Source organism: Bos taurus, chromosome 7, assembly GCF_002263795.3.
Source record: "Bos taurus isolate L1 Dominette 01449 registration number 42190680 breed Hereford chromosome 7, ARS-UCD2.0, whole genome shotgun sequence".
Taxonomy (NCBI): Eukaryota; Metazoa; Chordata; class Mammalia; order Artiodactyla; family Bovidae; genus Bos; species Bos taurus.
This window is the reverse complement of record NC_037334.1, coordinates 45,673,447-45,691,803: the sequence shown is the minus strand read 5'-3', so window position 1 is coordinate 45,691,803 and position 18,357 is coordinate 45,673,447. Positions and strand designations below refer to the sequence as shown.

Sequence of the window (18,357 nt, the reverse complement as noted above, 5' to 3'; positions counted from 1 at the left end):
GGTCACACAGCCAGTAGTATGTGACTCAAAGGGCACTCAGGTGGCAATGGCACCCCACTCCAGTACTCTTGCCTGGAAAATCCCATGGATGGAGGAGGCTGGTGGGCTGCGGTCCATGGGGTCACTAAGAGTTGGACATGACTGAGCGACTTCACTTTCATTTTTCACTTCATGGATTGGAGAAGGAAGTGGCAACCCACTCCAGTGTTCTTGCCTGGAGAATCCCAGGGGCAGGGGAGCCTGGTGGGCTGCCGTCTATGGGGTCGCACAGAGCTGGACACGACTGAAGTGACTTAGCAGTAGCAGCAGCAGTACTTAGAGGAGCCCCAGAAGCATGGGGCAATCTCCCCAGGCCAAAGGTCATGGAAGGAGGATTGACAGGGAGGTGCTGGAGGGGAGGAGCACCTTGGACATTTGATTCAAATGTCACACCTGGGCTTTACTGACCCTGGGCAGGCAGCTGCTCCTAGCTCAGGTGAGGTTTCTGAAGCCCTGTCTTTTCAGAGTCTGGTCCTGCCTGCCTCCCTAAAGTCTTCTTGTCCTCAACTCTGCCTCACTGCACTGGTGGGTGACTCAGAGGCTTTCTCTGTCAGCCCCTCTTCCAGGAGTGGGCTGTGGAGGTGGGGACGGCCAGGCTGGGGAGCCCAGAGTCCCCAATCAATCATGGAACAGATCATGGGCCTGGGGAGAGTTGTGGCATCGGTCTTCTATTCTCCAGCACCTCAAGGGGTCCAGGAACTCCTCCTCATATTTTCAATAAGACCTTCGCCCCTAAAGGGGCCAGGGTGCTCTGTTCTTCTCCACACTCCCACCCCCGCCCCCAGCCCCCTGCCTAAGCTGCCTTCTTTCTCAACACCCCAGGACGATGTAACTAACACCACTTGCCACTTGGAAGCCGCATTGAAGCTGCCGCCTCTTTGCAGCAGCCTGACCTGATTGCCTTTCCCCACGCCCCAGTTGCCTACTCCTTTAATCTGTGCCACAGTTGCTTGTGGGCGAGTGTCCTGATTCTATAGACTGGCGCCGCCTCCAGGGGGGGCCGGGACACCTCAAGCCTTGGAGAACGTCTGCTGGCTGAAGGCGAAGGATGTGCAGAATTTTCACCTGGCTAGGAATTCATTAATTCTCGAAGTCCGCTAGGGGTGGGTCTCGCAGGCCTGGTAGGGAGACTGCGCACTCTTTAACCACGCCGGGAGGGGAGGCAGGCCCTGTCCGGACAAGGGCTGTGCGAGGAGCCCTCAGCTAGTCCGCGCGCCATTGGACTCAGCAGAGGACATTCTTGCAAAACGAGATTTTCATTTCTCAATGCGATCGGTTTAAATCGTCTGCCCATCTTGAGTGCATGCTCGGCGCACGGGGGTTTTCTCGGAGCGCTGGGTTCCAAGCCCCTGTCGGGATCCGGATCTGCGAACCTAGAGAGGCAAGAAGCGGGGTCGGAGGCGCCTGAAACATTGTGTCGGGAGCTGGGAGCCAAGAGCCGAGGAGCTGCCTTCGTGGGCGCTACTCTGTATCTGCGCCGCCTCGGGCGCCCATTACTCTGGCCAGAGCTGTAACTGCCTTCAGGGTCTCGGAACCCGCTTTAACAGCCCGCGCGGGCTCTGCTGGCGAGAGGTGGGGGACCTGGGGGTCACTTCTTCCACCCAGGCCAGGCCGTGGTCCAGCGCCCCCCGCCATATCAAGTCCCGGGGGAGGGGGGTGTTGTCTCCCAGCCCTGAGGCCGAGCAGGAGGCCCAGAGCCCCGCGTCTTCTGTTGGTGCAGAGGACCTCGGCCACTGCTTAGCTAACCGGAGGACCCCTCCCTCCCTCTCCGAATCCTTCAACCAGGCGAGATTTCCAGCAGGGACGGCCGGCGCGGGCGGCGACAAGCGTGTCTCCGCGCACGCACAGAGCCCTGAGCACGTCAGTCCCACGCCGTCCCGCCGCCCTGTGCCCGGGCGCGCGCAGGCAATCACGCGTTCCCGCTCACGCCCGTGGGCACAGCATCCGCTGCAGGCCCCGGCTGGGGTGGGGGCGGTGCCTGAAAGGTCGGCACGCGGCTCGGGAGCTGGACGCGGACTCCGGCCGGGCCCGGGCGGTGTCCCGGGAGGGCCCAGGGGGCGGAGCTCGCGGGCCGGGCGCGCTGGGTCGGGGCGGGTCTGCGCCGCCGCCGTCCGCGCCGCCCCGCCCTCGGCCCCGCCGCTCGCTCCGTTCCTCACGCTGCAGCCTCCGCCGTAGCCGCCGCGGAGCCCACTGCCAACGCTTCTGAGGTAGGCGCAGTGGAGAGGGGCCCGGGCTTTGCCTGCGCCCTGGGTCGCGGGCCGACCCCCGGGGAGCTGGGGAAGGAGACGGTGCGCGGAGCGGGCGAGGGCGAGGGGCCTAGGGCCCGGCCGGGGCGGGGAGCGGGAGCGGCCCGTGCGGGCCTGGCGGGTCAGCAGCGGGCAGTGCAGGCCGCGCGGGGCGGGCGGGCGGCGAGCCGGCCCGGGCGCGGGAGCGGGAGGCCAGACATCCCGAGGCGCCTGCGGCTGGGGACCAGAGCCAGCGGGGACCTGCGGGCGGAAGGGCACGGGCTGCCGCGTGGAGGCCCGGCCGGCCGCCGGTCTAGGTGACCTTCCTCGGAGGCGCCCTCTGGCCCTCGATCCCGCCAGCGCGGGTCGGGCAGGGGCCAGCCCGCCACCTACGTTCGCCGGGCCGGGCTCACGGACCTGTGCAAGCCATACTGTCGCCTCGATCGTGGTCCCGCGGTCCGGCCCTGCACGCCCTGTCGGGTCCACGCCCAGAGACACTGGCCTCCAGCACTGTACGCGCGTGCCAGCGCCTTTCGGGAGGAACGGGAGGCTGACGGTCGAGTTAGGCCGCGGCGACCAGGGCCGGAGCTGGGACCTGGATAGAAGGTTAGGCGTTGGAAAAGGAGGTCCCGCGGGGAGCCCAGTGGTCTCCTTGGCCTTAGGAGAAACTCCTGTCTAATTCGATGGCTCATTCATTCACCGAATGTAGTGGTGGATTCAGGAAACTGGTTCCTAGTCCTTCGGATTTGAGGCCGACAGCATTAGTGACTTGTCCAAGGTCACACAGTGGGGAAGAAACCAAACTTCAGTTTTTTCATCTGTAGAATGGAGCAATCATCCCTCTTCTTCATTGGGTTTTTGGGAAGAATGAGTTGATTAACTTCCAGTGTGCAGAACGGTGCCTGATATGGAGAAGGCCTTGGAGGAAACCTTGACACTTACCCTTGAGGCTTTTTGGTGGAATCTAGCCCAACCCCTGCAGACTGTTTTGTGCCACGTGGTGCTCTGGAAAGGGTTCAATAAAGGTAGCCCCTATTATTTTAAGCATTATTATTACACATTTGTGTGCCAGGCATTGAGTAACTTTCAGGATAATTCATCGAAAAGCCTTTAAGTTTACAGACAGCCAAGGTCAGGCTGGAGCAGGAAGTTGAATGTGGGTGCAGACTTGGGCTGAGCCTAAGCGTGTTCCACCTGAGGCCTGGAGCTGCCGAACCGCCTCCCCTCTCCGGGGAAATAGGGAAATGAGCTCCTCCTTTGCCTAAATATGCTGTTGGTAAGACCAGGGCACATTGCCCAGCGTCTGCCTTCTTTCCATCCCAGCTCTGAACTGAGTTCCTACAGGGTCAGACTTAAGCCTGATGCAGCTTTGTTTTCAGTGCTTGGAGTGGTGCCACTTGGCAGTAGTAGGTACTTGAGAAGGGTCTCTGGGGGTAAATGTACTCTTGTAGACCCACCCTTTTGACAGAAGCATAGTTTTTTTTACCATTCCAATGTGTGACTGGTAGTAGGTGCTCACTCAGTATCAATATTTGTGGGATTATTGAACAGTTATATATAGTGGCTGCAGGCCCAGCCCACAGTCCCTTGGTCATGGACATCCTCTTTGAGGGACACACATCTCATTCACTTCCAGAAGATAGCCTTGCCTAGCAGAGTCACAAATAATTAAGGAGCTACAGCAGTGTGTCCAGCCCTAGAGTTGTGAGAGGCAAAACTCTTTCCTAATTTGAAATAATTTCTTCGAACATGTTATCCTCCTGCGACTTTCCAAGTCCTTTGGGAAGCTTGTTGAACTGGCGTTTCTGGCTTGTAGGGGAGGGTGACATTGGTGAAGAGGATTCTCCTAAAGCCCGTGGGCCTGGTGCCTCTTCCCTCTCTGATGGTGAGTGGGTCAGAGGCTTCTGATGGAGTTGTCCTAAATAAAGTGCTTGACCCTGGGGTTGGAGGCTGTTCCCAGTTGATTACTTTATTTCTGCTATTCTGTAGGCATGGGCTGTTTGTAGATAAACAGAGAAGCTCAGGGGAGGACCGGGAGTGGGGAGTTGTCTGTGGGTCTCTGGCCCCATTGGATGCTAGGCAGATGTGGACAACCACCTCCAAGCTGGTGGTCATGGGGGATATTCACCCCTACCTTTGCTGGTAAGATGCTTCCAAAGTCCACTTTGCTGTCAATGGGGATTTCTGAAGGAGTGACATCTTTGGTAAGAGAGGCACATGTGCCTGAGAGTCAGCCCAAGCCTGCAGGCAGCCCCTCAGGGTGCTCAGGGCAGCCTTGGGCTCCACTCTGGTCGCCCCTCAGTTGCACTTGGGCACAAGCTTCCATTTCACTGCCTGCTCTCCCAGGGCTGAGGCTGAGTGGGAATCTTAGCTCTTTACCTGGAACTATGCTGGAAAGAGTCCTGGGGAGCAGACTGAGCTCGTGCAACACAGCTCTGACGTGAGCCGCAGGGTCTAGTACAGGCCGAGTTACTTGCTCGTTCCTGTTTCTCTGCTGTAAGAGTGTGATGATGATCGTTTCAGCCATTCTTTACTGAGGACCTGCTCAGCACCCTCCTGGCCGGTTGACACATGAACTATGATGTTGAATCCGCTGCCCTCCGAGCCCTGGGGGAAGAGTACTGTTGTTTCCATTTCGTGGGTCAGGAGGCTTGACACAGAGTGGTGAGATAACCGTCTCAAGGTTACACAGCTCAGTGGGAATGCGTTGGAATTCAGGGTCTGGGCTGGCCAGCCCCGAGTCCTGGTGCTTTCACTCTGCAGCTGCCGCTCCAAGGTGCCACTGAGCAGCTAATAGATTTGCTTGCCTTTTGAAAGGTGGACCTTGCTGTTCAGAGGGGAAGGGTTACTCTTTTACACACTGATCAGAGTGAGTGTGTACCTGAGTGGGTGTAGGCCAGCTGTCAGTGAGCAGCAGTCAGTGGAGTCACTCTGTTTATTGCAAGGGCAGTGGCTCAGGGTGTTTGCCAGGAGAAGGGTCAGTTTTTTCTTGGGATGAGGAGGGAGGCATTCTTCCAGGACCTGGCTGGACAGTATTCAGCTAAACAATGCCTCATTATGGTTGGGGAGGAGTCTGGACCCTGTGATTGAGGATGACCTTTTGGCAACCTGCCCAGCAGCTGTAATTATGATAGGAAACATATAAGATGACAATCTTAAATAAATACTACCTGTACCTGTTACGTGTTTTCTGGGTACCAACTACTGTGTTGTTGTTTAGTTGTTTCTGTACTAAGTTGCTGCTGTACGAAGTGCTTTATACCAGCAATCTCATTTAGTCCTTGAGAGGCTGCTGAGTCAAGTACTCTTACCCTGCACTGGAACTGAAGAGAAAGGAGATGCAGATAGGTTATGACCTGCCTAAGATCTAAGAATGAGAGAGTGGTGGTGGAGTAGAATTGGAACTCAGGTGTGCTGGACTCCCGAGTCTACCTGCCCAAGCACTGTCTGTTTTATCCCCACTGGGGCAAGCCAGGCAGCGAACCTCCTGCTCAGGCAGGAGCCCCAGGGGCTCCTGGGACCCAGACCTTGGCGTGCTGCCTGCCAGCCCAGGTCTCCTCCTCTTGATAGATGGGTGGCCAGGCAGGGTGTCCCTAAGTCAGCTACATTCTCTTGAGGCTTGTGGAAGGCTGTGCCGGTGGTGGCCCCACTTCCAGGGTGTTTTAAAATAGAAGCAACGCCTGGAAAGCCTGGCTGCCCTCTGTGAGACACTCTTGGAAGGATGGGGGGAGGAGGACAGCTGCACTGAGAGCGCAGACCTCCCCGAGCCCGGGCATTGCTTTGCCAGCATCCCGGAGATCCAGTCAAAGCCATTCTCCTGGGCTGCCTCTTCTGGTGAGAAAGTGAGGGGTAGGGGTGTAGCGAGGCTCCTGATGGTGTTGGCCTCACGTGTTGGTTTTCAGAGCAGCTCTTGCCTCCTTGTGGAGAAGTTTCTTTTCCTGGTCTCCAGAGTTTGGAGGAGTTGCTTTTGCTCTAATCCCTGGCTGGTCTGATGCTCCTCTTACAGGCTGGCCCAGTTCTGCCGTCACAGATTGCCTAGAATGGTGGTAGAAATAGCAGAGCTGCGACTTCTCTGGTGGTCTACTGGCTAAGACTCCGTGCTCCCAATGCAGGGCGCCCGGGTTCGATCACTGGTAAGGAAACTAGATCTCACATGCTGCAACTAAAGATCCCCCACGCCGCAAGGAAGATCGAAGATCCTGAGTGCCACAACTAAGACCCAGAGCAGCCAAATAAATAAATATTAAAAAAAGGAAAAAGAAAGAGCAGAGCCAAAGGCTTTTGTACAAGTCTCCCTTCCTAAGGGGAACCAAAGATGGTGATGCTGATGGTGATGATTGTGTGTGGATTCAGGACCTGCGGGAATCAGATGTACAGTCCCATGGCGTAATTAAAGAAAGAATGATGAACGGATCATTTGCAAAGGTGTGGACAGAGTGTGGGGACCTGAGAGGGAGTGTGGGCCTCTGGGTCCTTTAGAACCAGGAGGGGGCCCTTTGGCAGGAGATGTGGCCTTGAGTAGAGGGAAGTCACTGCCCACCTGAGGCCCAACAGGGAGGGATGACGTTGGGGAGATGAATACCCCAACTTCACTCTCCCCTCTTCTGCTGGTACTCCCTATTGGCTGAGCCTACCCCACAGCCGCATGATCAGTTCTTGGGGCACAGATTAGGATGGAGGAGGAAAGTGCATCTGGCGGGGCAAACAGAGAATATCAAGAATAGTGGCCTGTGGCCACACTACCATTTCACTACCATTTATCAAGTACTCACCGTGTGTCAGACAATTCTACGTGTTCTGTTTGCCTTACTCAATCCTTGCAACAATGGCAGCAGAAAGACTCTGTTAGCCCCATTTTAGAGATGAGCAAAATGAGACCCTAGGCGTACAAGTGGCTTGTCCAAAGTCACACAGCTGGAACCTCTGCCAGTCTCGTAGCCCCTTCCATTAGTCACTGTGCCCTGCTACCTGGGAACGCAGATGAGTGGAGAAATTCCACGGCAGGTGGCTCTTGATGTTTAGATCCTAGTCCTCGTATACCCTTGTCATTGAAAATACCGTCTCTTGACTCACTGGGTGTTACCTGTGTTCAGAAGACTTGCTCTCAGCTGTTCCTGCCTGAGCCCTTTGGACCCGTGGCCACCCCGCTCTCTGTATCGGCCACTGCAGTGGTCATTGGCTCTCTGAGGGCATCAAGGCTCTGCTGCCTGGATCCTTCCAAGGGAGCTTCTGCGGAGAAAAGAGCATACTTCAAAGTGGGGGATTCTGGTGGGTGTGGTGCGGGGAGCCAGCCCACTCTTCTCCATGGCATCTGAGGGCTGCCCTGCCTGTGTGATAAGCAGTGAAAGGCTGCTGTGGGGGGGAAGGAGGCTTCTGAGTCAGTGCCTCAGGCGAGTCACGCACACTGAAGTTAGGGAGCTCTGCCCTCCTCCTGCCTTCTGGGCAGGGTGGCCAAAGCTACAGCTGGTCACCTGAGGGTTGAATGTGCCCCCCACAGGCCTAACCTGTTAGCCCTGCCACCTCTGTGATTTCAATCCGTTCCTGGAACCAGTATAGACACTAAGAGAGCTTTTCCTTCTGGTACTTCTGCTGCAGCAGCCTTTTGCAGTGTGACTTGTGGCATCGTGAATGCTGCGTGGCTTAATTTCAGACACATTTGTTAGGTTTTTAAATTTTCTGTTCCTAGCTTAGAAAAAAATTATCAAGTGCCCAGACAACTTAAGTGATTAAATAGAATCAAAAATGAAAATGCTATTTTCATCTCACTCCTTTCCTAAGCCCCCTTTTTTCTGTTCTAGAAGCAGCTCCGAGGTAGCTACAGTAAATTTTCCTTCAGTCACGTGGAATTATACATATTCTGTGACTTGCATTTTTCATTGACCTGTTAGGGGCTTTCTGTGCCACCATGTGGAAATCTCCCTCATTCTTTTTGATTACCACACGGTGTTCCTTAGTTTGCAAGCACTGTAATTTTTATTCATTTGTTTCTCTGTTGGTGGACATTTAGGTTGCTTCTGGGTACTGTGTTAAAAATAACCCTGCAGTGGGCATCCTCGTGAGCATTGGGTGCCCTGCAAGTGTGTTCCTAGCAGTAGAATTGCCACTGGAATTACTGCATGTCCACTTGGGCGCTGCCAGCAATGGGCCCCTCGGGGACTGGACTGTACTATACTCTCCTACTTGGCGAGAATGGGAGTGCGCGTTTTCACCAGCAGTAGATACTGTCGTTTATATTTCTGCTAATCTGTTGGTTGAGTGAGCTTCCCAAACACAGATGTGTCATCTCTATAATGTGGCTCCTTGAAGCCCTTTGAATAAAGTCCATGCTTGGTTCTGAGGTTAGCAGTGGCAGTGCTGTCTTCTGAAGGCGCTTGGTTGGTCTCCTCAGCTTGAGTTCAGCATTCCTTAGGACATTGTGAGGATGGGGCATGTTAGTTGTGGGTCTCCCCAACATCCGTGGTGGGCTTGCTGGGTGGCTCAGCGGTGAAGAATCCACCTGCGAGGCAGGAAACACTGGTTCGATCCCTGGGTCAGGAAGATCTCCTGGAGCAGGACATGGCAACCCACTCCAGAATTCTTTAAAAAAAAATAATAATAATTTTTATTTATTTATATTTTGGCTGCACTGGCTCTTTGTTGCTGCATGGGCTTTCCTCTAGTTGCCATGAGAGGGGGCGGCCCTGTAGTTGGGGGGGCACAGGCTTTTCCATGCTGCGGCTTCTTGTTGTAGAGCACACACTCTGGGCGCACAGGCTTCAGTAGTCATGGCACGTGGGTTCAATAGCTGTGGTTCCTAAGCTCAAGAGCACAAGTTCAATAGTTGAGGCACACAAGCTTAGTTGCTCTATAGCGTGTGGGATTTTCCCAGATCAGGGATCGAACCCACGTCTCCTGTGTCTCCTACACTGGCAGGTGGATTCTTTACCACTGAGCCACCTGGGAAGCCCCCACTCCAGTATTTTTGCCTGGAGAATCCCATGGATAGAAGAGCCTGGCGGGCTACAGTCCGTGGGGTTGCAAAGACTTAGACATGACTTGGGTCCACCCCTGGCAGCCACCCCCACCCACCAGAAAAGTCCAGCCGAGGTGATGGAGCCCATGTCGCCCCCTGCAGAGTCCCTCTGAGCACGCGCCTGCCCCCACCTGTGGCGGTGCTGCAGCTTCCCCGTGGAGGGAGCTCCTGCCTCCTGGTTACATTGTTCACTTAGTCCCTGTTATCAGATACTGTTTCCTTTCTTTTCTGCTGTAAAAATACTTTGATGCTTGCTGCACATTTACTCATTAAACAGACATTTATGCTGAATACCTGCCATTTACTAGGCCTTGGCATGTTTGTACACATAGCCTTTTCCGTATTTTGGATAAATGTGCGCATGCTAGGCTCTGGGATGCTTTGAGTTCAGTGGTGTGATCTGGGGGTAGGTGTGCATTTTGTAGGGGTAGTGGGGCACTGGGAGCAGAGAAGCTGTCACTGTCATGTAGCTCATGAGTCCAGGAGGATATGTCCCCCCATGATGGAGGTTACATAACTGTTATGCAGACCATGCTGGGCTATATACCATCTCTCCCCTCTGAGCTTCCAGTATGGGCTGGCTTTTCATTCCTCAGCTGGAGTGGAGCTTGCATAATCTGTTCAAGGTCAGCCAAGGAGTGTTGGGTAGGTAGGCTGGCAGGCAGTGGACGGGGAACCAGCGATTCCTGTCTTCTGGTGTGACTTATTTGTCTTTCTCAAAGTCATCAGTGACTACAGGCAGGTCTGCTCAGCCTGACCTGGCCATTTCTTGCTTCCCACTTATCTTTGGGAACCAAGCTCCCAGGCTTTGCCTTGAAGCCATCACCCAGGTAGAGACCTGGGGTCTTGCCTTCCCCTTCTGATTTCCATCTGTCCAAGGCTGGCTGCCTGCCCATGTCAGAATATCCTGTTTTATGCTCAGTCTCTGGAAGCTGAGCCTCTTATAACAGTCTGTGTTTCACGTGTACAACCATATATTCCTACTTCTGTATCCACTGCGGTGTGCTCACCACCAAGAATTTAGTTCCTATCTGTCACCATATAGTTGATCCTTCATCCTCACCCCCCGCGCCCACCCACCATCCTTTTCCCTTCTGGTAACCACTGCCCTGTGTTTGTTTGGGTTCATTTATTTTTGTCTCTTTTTTTTGCACTCCACATATGAGTGAAATCATAGGGGATTCAAAGAGGATATGTCCCTCCAAGATGGAGGTTACATAAAAGTCTTCTCCGTCTGACTTATTTAATTTAGCATGATACCCTCAAGGTCCATCCATGTTGTCATAAATGGCCAGATTTCATCTTTTTTTTTTCCCAATGGCTGAGTAGTAGTATGTCACGTGCGTGTGGATGCACACACAGACACATACATACACACACGTGCCACATCTTCAGTATCCATTCAGTTGCTGATGGGCTTGTAGGCTGTTTCCATTTCTTGGCTGTTGTAAGTAGTGCAGCGACGAGGATAGGAGTGCATATGTCTTAACGGATTAGTGTTTTTGTATCCTTTGGATAAATACTGGAAGTAGAATTGCTGGATCATGTGATATTTCTAAGAATCTCCATACTGTTTTCCGCAGTGGCTGCGCCAGTTTACACCCTCACCAGCAGCACTTGATGGTTCCCTTTTCTGAAGACACTTGGACGGATGCTGCAGAGACGAATGGGGAGTGGTCTGGAGCCGATCCAGGCGGCGGGAGGGGCCAGGACCAGGGTTCAGCCGGCGAGTCAGTGCAGGCAGGCTGTTAAGTGAGAAAGCAGGATGCTGAGTTCCCTCCCCATCTAGTCCTGGCCTGAGAAAGCACGGGTGGCAATCATTATTTCTACAGTGAGATTGTTTTTGAAGCAGGTGCTGAGGACTGTGTTGGGTGCTGTTTGCCGCTGTAAGAAGGCTGAGCTCAAACAGGCGGAACTGCTTCAGTCCTGTCAGATAAGTGCAGCAAGAGACAAGAGGTAGGCAGAGAGGAAGACTGCAGAAAGAGCAGAAGCGGGAGCTACAGCCACACAGTTGTAGGGAGCCTTTGGTGAAGAGGGCGTCAGGGTCATGCCCTCCTTGGCGGTGTTGCCTCAGGCTGAGGAGCGGGTTTGGCTCCACTCAGCCCGTGGCTCCTGTGCACCATCCCTGCCAGCTGCTGCGCTGGGGACGCAAGGAGAGCCTGGTCTTATGAGCGCTCGCTCCGCCATCCCACCTCTCTTGTCCTGGATGGTAATCTCCTTAGTGGCCACTTTAGGGTGATTTTTGCTGTGGGTGGAGTGTGTTTTGACAGGTGGCTTTGCTTTTCAGTTTTGGGGATTAGGGATAAGCAAGGGCATTTGGGGAGCATTAAATGATGAGTGTTCTGCCTCTTTCCTGAGGGATGGACCGGTCCAGATGTGAAAGCTGCGTGTGCCTGGTGAGGTGGGTCCTGGAGCCAGGGGAGGGTACTTGGGAAGGCCCTGACCCCTGAGGTACAGGGGGTCTTAGCTGACCTGGAGATGTTGGTATGGACTGTTCTCTCTGTCACCTGGCTGGGGCTGAGTTTGTGGCCCAGGTGGGAAGGGGACAGCACTGAAGAGGGGTCCTGTGTCCACTGATAACTGTCAGTGCTGGTGTGTGTGCAGAACGTTTGGGGCCCTTTGCTGAGACATTCTGCATGTTTCCTTGGTGCTCTGTTACCTCAGCCTTCAATCCCTGGTTGTTTCCTTCTCCTGGGAGGGGCCCAGGCCCATCTGTGGGCTAAAGCAGGGAGGGCCTGGTGGTTGGTTTCCTGGTCTGTCCCTGGGGGGTGGGGTGTGCCTACGGGGTTCGTTTGGGGTGAAAGGGGAACGGGTTGGGAGAGGGGAGTCTGCAGACTTGGGAAAAAACCAGTCGAAGCCGCCTAAAATGGGTCTTCCCCCATGTTCTTTGTGCCCTGATCCTAATGTGGACTGAGTTGCCTTTGGTTCCAGCCTGATCATGTGCGAGAAATAACAACAGCAACAAAAATAGGATCACGTAAACAGCTTACTGGGCTGCTCCTCTCTGCTCTGATACAAAAGGGAGCTGGGACAGAGCTAGCAAAACCTCTGAAAAAAGTAAACTAGGACTTGGACCACAGTTTTAGCATTTAAATTGTGGAGGCTTACAGGTTTGTTTGTTTTTAAACATTATGCTCATTGGTTCTGTGTGCTCCCTGCAGAGTCTTTGAAGTTAAGGCTTTGGTCAGGCTGAACTTGCACTTGTGATCCTGCTCCCCTGGGGTCACTTGGACCACTTTTCATTGGTTTCCCACTGAACCAGGAACATGCCCTGTGGATGTTTATTTATGTGGGTACATTTGTATGTGACTTTACATGGGTGGATGCAGCTCCAGTTTGGTAATTTAGGTGTCCTGTATTTAAAATAGATACATCTTTGGGTTACTTGAAGTTTTGGGCAGTTGAGGCTAACAATTTTGGAGATGAAGAAGATGCAGAAGATAATGCTTTCTCCCGTTCCCCTCTCCTCCTGGGTGGAGCACGGGGTGTGTGCCATCCAGATTAGAGTCTTAATTCTGGGTACATAATGTGTCGATGCGGAGGCTCCCAGCAACACAGCCTGGTCCTTAGGGTGAGGACTATTTGAAGTTCTTGCCTTCCTTGAACACTGAGGTGTTTAATAAATGCTTGTGGACTGACATAGTGATATACATCAATCCCAAGTAGTACTTTGATAGTTTTAAAAATAAAGTCACATTGGCACTAAGTAGATGTTTGTTCGAATTAAATTTGGGAGGGATGTGTTTGCATTTCCTTCCATGGGAAAAAGTTGCCTAGTTAGGTAGGTAGGTTTTACTCTTTCCTCTGTGAGGAATATGATACTCTAAAAGTGGGTTCCCATAAAATACAAATGTTTTATGAAATGTTGAGTCCATTCTGACACATAGTAGGTACTCCATAAATGTTTGTTGAATGAATGAAATCAGAATTGTCTGGAAAATATGATACTCTGAAAAGCCCTGATTTCTATTCAGTGTATTTAATGTCCTAGCAGTCAATATTTTGTAAGGAGATAATGTCTTATTGGCAAGAGTCTTGCAGTTCAGTAAAGTAGCTGGCTCATGGGAGTGTGTCTTTGACAATCAATTCATTTAGCAAATACTGACTGACTCCTGCCATATTCTGGGCCTGTGCTTAATCCTGGGAATACCTAGGAGAAGAGGTCTCCAAGGTCAGACTGGTCTGCTGTCAGTAAAAACCTACTGGGTGTTTCCACTTCTGGCCGCACAAGAAGCAGGAGACGGCACACACCTGGGGGAAAAAGGTACCTGGAAGTCAGTGCTGATGATTTTTATTGGTGGAAAATGAATATCTGTAATTTCCAGGGTGTTTATTATGGTGATTCTTTTATTATAGCAGAAGATGGCTGTGCCTCCCACGTATGCTGATCTTGGCAAATCTGCCAGGGATGTCTTCACCAAGGGCTATGGTGAGTGTTGCATGGAGTGGCCTTTCAGCTCAGAGACTGGGTTTGCTTGTTTGGTATTCTACCCGTCACAGTTTGAGAGAGCTGGGTCAGTCAGCTCTTAGAACCTTCATGTCAGGGAAAAAGGATAAGCCTTCTGTGGCTAGTCACGAAGTTTTGGTCGTGCACCCAGTTCCAGGTAGGCTAGCGAATTGCTCAGACAAGTGGACCTTCCTGTTTCCTCTCCCAGGCGGGAGCAGGTCTGGGTGCCGCTGCGGTGGACTGCAGCTTCTAAATTTAGCCTGTCCTTAGGCTGGTGCTCACGCTGTCACACACCTTTTTCTCAGACTCCTCTGGGACTGCAGGTGGGGCTGTGCCTGTTCTATCTGCCACTGTTCCGTGGCAACCAGGCTCCATGGCAACCAAGCTCCACCCACAGAGGCAGGCAGCAGTGGAGACTGGTACCCTCTACACTCCTGGCATTTTTAAGATTGCCTAAGGGAGGCAGAGATGCTGCTCTTGAGTTATTTAATCTATTAACAGTGACCATGTTCTTTCTTTAGGATTTGGCTTAATAAAACTTGATCTGAAAACAAAATCTGAGAATGGACTGGTAAGTTGTCTGGCCCACATGGAGTATGGATATTTATTGTAGATCAGTAAATAATAAATAACTTCCATCTGAGTGGCAAACAAAGGAACTTTTCTGATTGTGGCAACTTGTGGTTGTCACATTTATTGCATCTTCTGTGGAATGGGTGGTCCAGGGGAACCAAGCTACTAAGGTCCCCAATTCAGCATCTATTACTACTCATAGGAATATGAGGCAGGCCTCTGATTTATTTTTCCTTATGTATCTTATTTCAAAATTGACCTGTGTTCCATACCACATGATTATTAAAAGAAAAAAATTAGTAGTTTCTTTTAGATTGTGCATGTGGTGATTGTCGGCAGGAAGAAGTTTTGGGTAGAATTACTGCGATGTCCGCTTTAGCTCAAAGCTTTTTCTCTGTGTGAGCCTGGAGACAGGCTGGAAGGAGGACAGGATGCCTTCCTGTCCAGACTGAAGACTTGCAGGGGAGGAAGGAAGCTGTCTCCTGATATAGAATTCTCTGTAAGATTCCTTTAGTTAGCGGATTCCATCTTTAAATAGTTGTTTAGTTGCAAAGTTGTGTCCAACTCTGCGACCCCATGGACTGTAGCCCACCAGGCTCCTCTGTCCTTGGGATTTCCTAGGCAAGAATACCAGAATAGGTTGCTATTTCCTTCTCCAGGGAATCTTTCCAATCCAAGGATAGAATTCGCATCTCCTATATTGGCAGGCGGATTCTTTACCACTGAGCCACCGGGGAAGCCTTTTTGACACTTTAAATATCTAATTGAATTATAGATGGAGCTTTGGCACCCACACATTCAGGGTCTCACCTCTTGCATAAAGGAAAGTGCAGTCCATTTAGGGGTGGAGTGATGCAGAATGAAGTGCTGGCATGCAGGCTGTGACTGTCTTCTTTAAAGGAATTTACGAGCTCAGGTTCAGCCAACACCGAGACCACCAAAGTGACGGGCAGCCTGGAAACCAAGTACAGATGGACTGAATATGGTCTGACGTTTACAGAGAAATGGAACACTGACAACACGCTGGGCACGGAGATTACTGTGGAAGATCAGGTAATGCTCACCTGTGGAAAAACGCAGTTTTATCAAGTGACATCTGCTGGCCTGTCTTGTGACTAAACCTGTTGGTGAATTTCTTTTCTGTTCAGCTTGCACGTGGCCTGAAGCTGACCTTCGATTCATCCTTCTCACCAAACACTGGGTAAGAATTTCATGTTTTCTCCTTAAGGACACTTAGCAGTGTTTTATAGTAAGGTTCATTCTGTGCTGTTTGTTATTGTTTTCCTGGCCTCAGCTGAGGAGGCTGCAGGACTTCTGGTCCAGTGATGCTCGATTCCTTGTGAGTGAGGCTGCTTGTAATGTTAAGAGGCCAAGGCTATAGGGCAGTGTTTGGAAGCAGGGGCTAATGGGTCACTGTTGCCAGCCTCATTTTTTTCAGGCTGGAGAGCCCTTTCCCCAGCTTCCTACTTAGGGACACTGAGAGTGTGTGGGCTTAATTGCAAGGTGGCTCCTGAGGCTGCGCTTTTCTGCTTCAGGCCCTCCAGCCACAGGCAGATTAGGCTTGCTGGTTAATGAGGACCTGGGTCTTCCCTGATGGCTCAGCAGGTAATGAGCCATCAGTGCTGCAGTGCAGGAGACACAAGATGCAGGTTCGCTCCCTGGATCAGGAAGATCCCCTGCGGGAGGAAAATGGCAGCCTATTCCAGTATTCTTGTCTGGAGAATCTCATGGACAGAGAAGCCTGGCGGGCTACAGTCAATGAGATTGCAAAGAGTCGGACGTGATTTGGTGACTAAGCATGGCATAGCACGGGAGGCAAGAGGATGTGTTGGTCTGCCTCAGCTCCTGGAGCTTTTCATAGTGGCTGAGGGAGTTGTTCTCCAGAACACACTCTTGTTTTTTTCCACTCAGCAGTTGGGTCTTTTAGATCTGGGAAGGTTGTTTTGCACACTGATGATAAGCCTCAAGGGCGTGTATTGAATTTCATTTCCTAGTTTTTTTAGTTTTTAAAAATTATGGTAAAATGCACATAAAATTTACTGCCTCAACCATCTTTTAGGTGTGTGGTTCAGTGGCATTCTGAATTCCATTTTTTGCCATTTCATGTTATTTTCTTCTCTCTCTCCTTCCTTTTTCTTCTTCCAATGAATATTTATTAGAGGGAGACTCTCCCGAGTTCAGACCCTGTGCAGGGTGACCACAAGGACTGGGCACATTGGGATCCTGCCTCTAGGTTGTAGTCTTTTTATAACTTGATTATGGGTGGTCTGAAGATTATTGGCCAGGAGTTGAATTTACCTTGTTCTCATCTCTACTGGAGTTTCTCCTGCAGGAGCATGGCCTTCCTGCTTGTCTGCTTCCCCCAGGCACCGTGATGGGAGAAGTTATCCAGAGAGACACTGATAGCAGGAGGGCTGGAGGATGTGCCCACATGCCTGAATTTGCTGTTTAGGACTTTGCCTGCTGCCCTGAGGTGGCACACTTTGGAATTTGTAAAGGGTTTTCTCACTGCCTTTGGGGAGTTTGCAGAGATGTCTCTAAGACTTGCAGTAATATATACATAACTGAAAAGTTTTTTTATTTGCATATTTAACTATTTTTATACTTAACATATATAAAAATGTTGCACAAATAGTGTACAGAATCCTCTTATATTCTTTACTTGCCTTCTCCTAATGTTAATATCTCATATAATTATCAGACCAGGAGATTTGTTAGCTAATCTTTTGTCCTTCTGATGTCTTATTTCTCGTTCATGATCTAGTTCAGGATACTACATTGCTTTTAATTGCAAAGTCTCCTTTGTCTCTTCTAACCTGGGGCATAGTCTTTATCTTTTATGACTTTGTCACTTTGAAAGATAATTGGCCAATTATTTTGTAGAATCCTTCAGTTTGGATTTGTCTGATGTTTTCTCATGGTTAAACGCAGGTTATGCATTTGTGACAACCACAGACATCATGTTGTGTTCTCTCCATCTTGGTGTATGACATCAGGAGGTATATGTTAATGTGCCTCCTTACTGGTGATGGTACTTGGGTCACTTGATTAAAGTGGTGTTTGCAGATTTAGCTGTAAAACTATTTTTTTTCTCTTTATAATTAACAAGTATCTTGTCTGGGAGATGCTTTGAGACCATGCAGATATTTTATTTTTTATACTTTGACTCAACAAGTATTACATCCATTAGTGATTCTGGCCTATAACAATTATGTTTGGCAAATGGTGATTTTCTGTTCCCATCATCCCTTCTACATTTATTGAGATTTTACTGTGAAGAAGAGTTCTTCCTTCACCACCTTTTATTTATTTGATCAGTTATTTGTATCAGTATGGATTCTTAGACATTTATTTTACTGTACAGTTTATAATCAGTACTATAATTTAGTTTCTCATGCTGTCCCAGGTATGGCCATTGGGAGTGCCTTCAAGTTGACGTCCTGTGTGTTTTTGACAAGCCCCTGTCATGAATACTTCTTCAGAAAATGTCCTTGTCCTTTTCTAGTCCTGCTATCAGCCATTTCTCCAAGAAGCTTTGGTTCCTTTTATTGAGGAATGGTGTTTAGAAACCAAGACTGTGGGCACAAGATGTACTCATTGCTATTGGGTATTTGAGGAAGGTTTTGATGACTTGGTGAAGATTGGAAATGAAAGCTGTCTTTCCAAGTGTCTGAGGGGTACAGCCTGGGAAAGCATCCTGGCTTCCTTTAAGGAGCTAAACATCACCACAGCCGGATGAGGCTGCAGACGACCTCATCAGGACACTGGTACCTGCCACATATAAAGCCAGCTCATTAACCACAGCTTAGACTATACCTCTCCGGAGAAGGCGATGGCACCCCACTCCAGTACTCTTGCCTGGAAAGTCCCATGGATGGAGGAGCCTGGTAGGCTGCAGTCCATGGGGTTGCTAAGAGTCAGATACGACTGAGCGACTTCACTTTCACTTTCACTTTCATGCATTGGAGAAGGAAATGGCAACCCACTCCAGTGTTCTTGCCTGGAGAATCCCAGGGACGGGGGAGCCTGGTGGCTGCCGTCTATGGGGTCGCACAGAGTCG

General features: G+C 50.9%; 1 protein-coding gene across 4 annotated transcripts in view; it reads left to right on the top strand.

Moving 5' to 3' along the window:
* The first annotated feature begins 1,091 nt into the window (after positions 1-1,091).
* The window catches only part of VDAC1 (voltage dependent anion channel 1), a 26,803-nt gene continuing 9,537 nt past the window's right edge, over positions 1,092-18,357 (top strand). The window contains exons 1-5 of one of the 4 annotated variants that reach the window (XM_024993844.1): positions 1,092-1,142; positions 13,636-13,705; positions 14,245-14,294; positions 15,197-15,349; positions 15,445-15,497. In XM_024993844.1, the coding sequence (XP_024849612.1) occupies positions 13,639-13,705; positions 14,245-14,294; positions 15,197-15,349; positions 15,445-15,497 (323 nt within the window). In that variant the 5' untranslated portion in view covers positions 1,092-1,142; positions 13,636-13,638. 4 annotated transcript variants of the gene reach the window in all.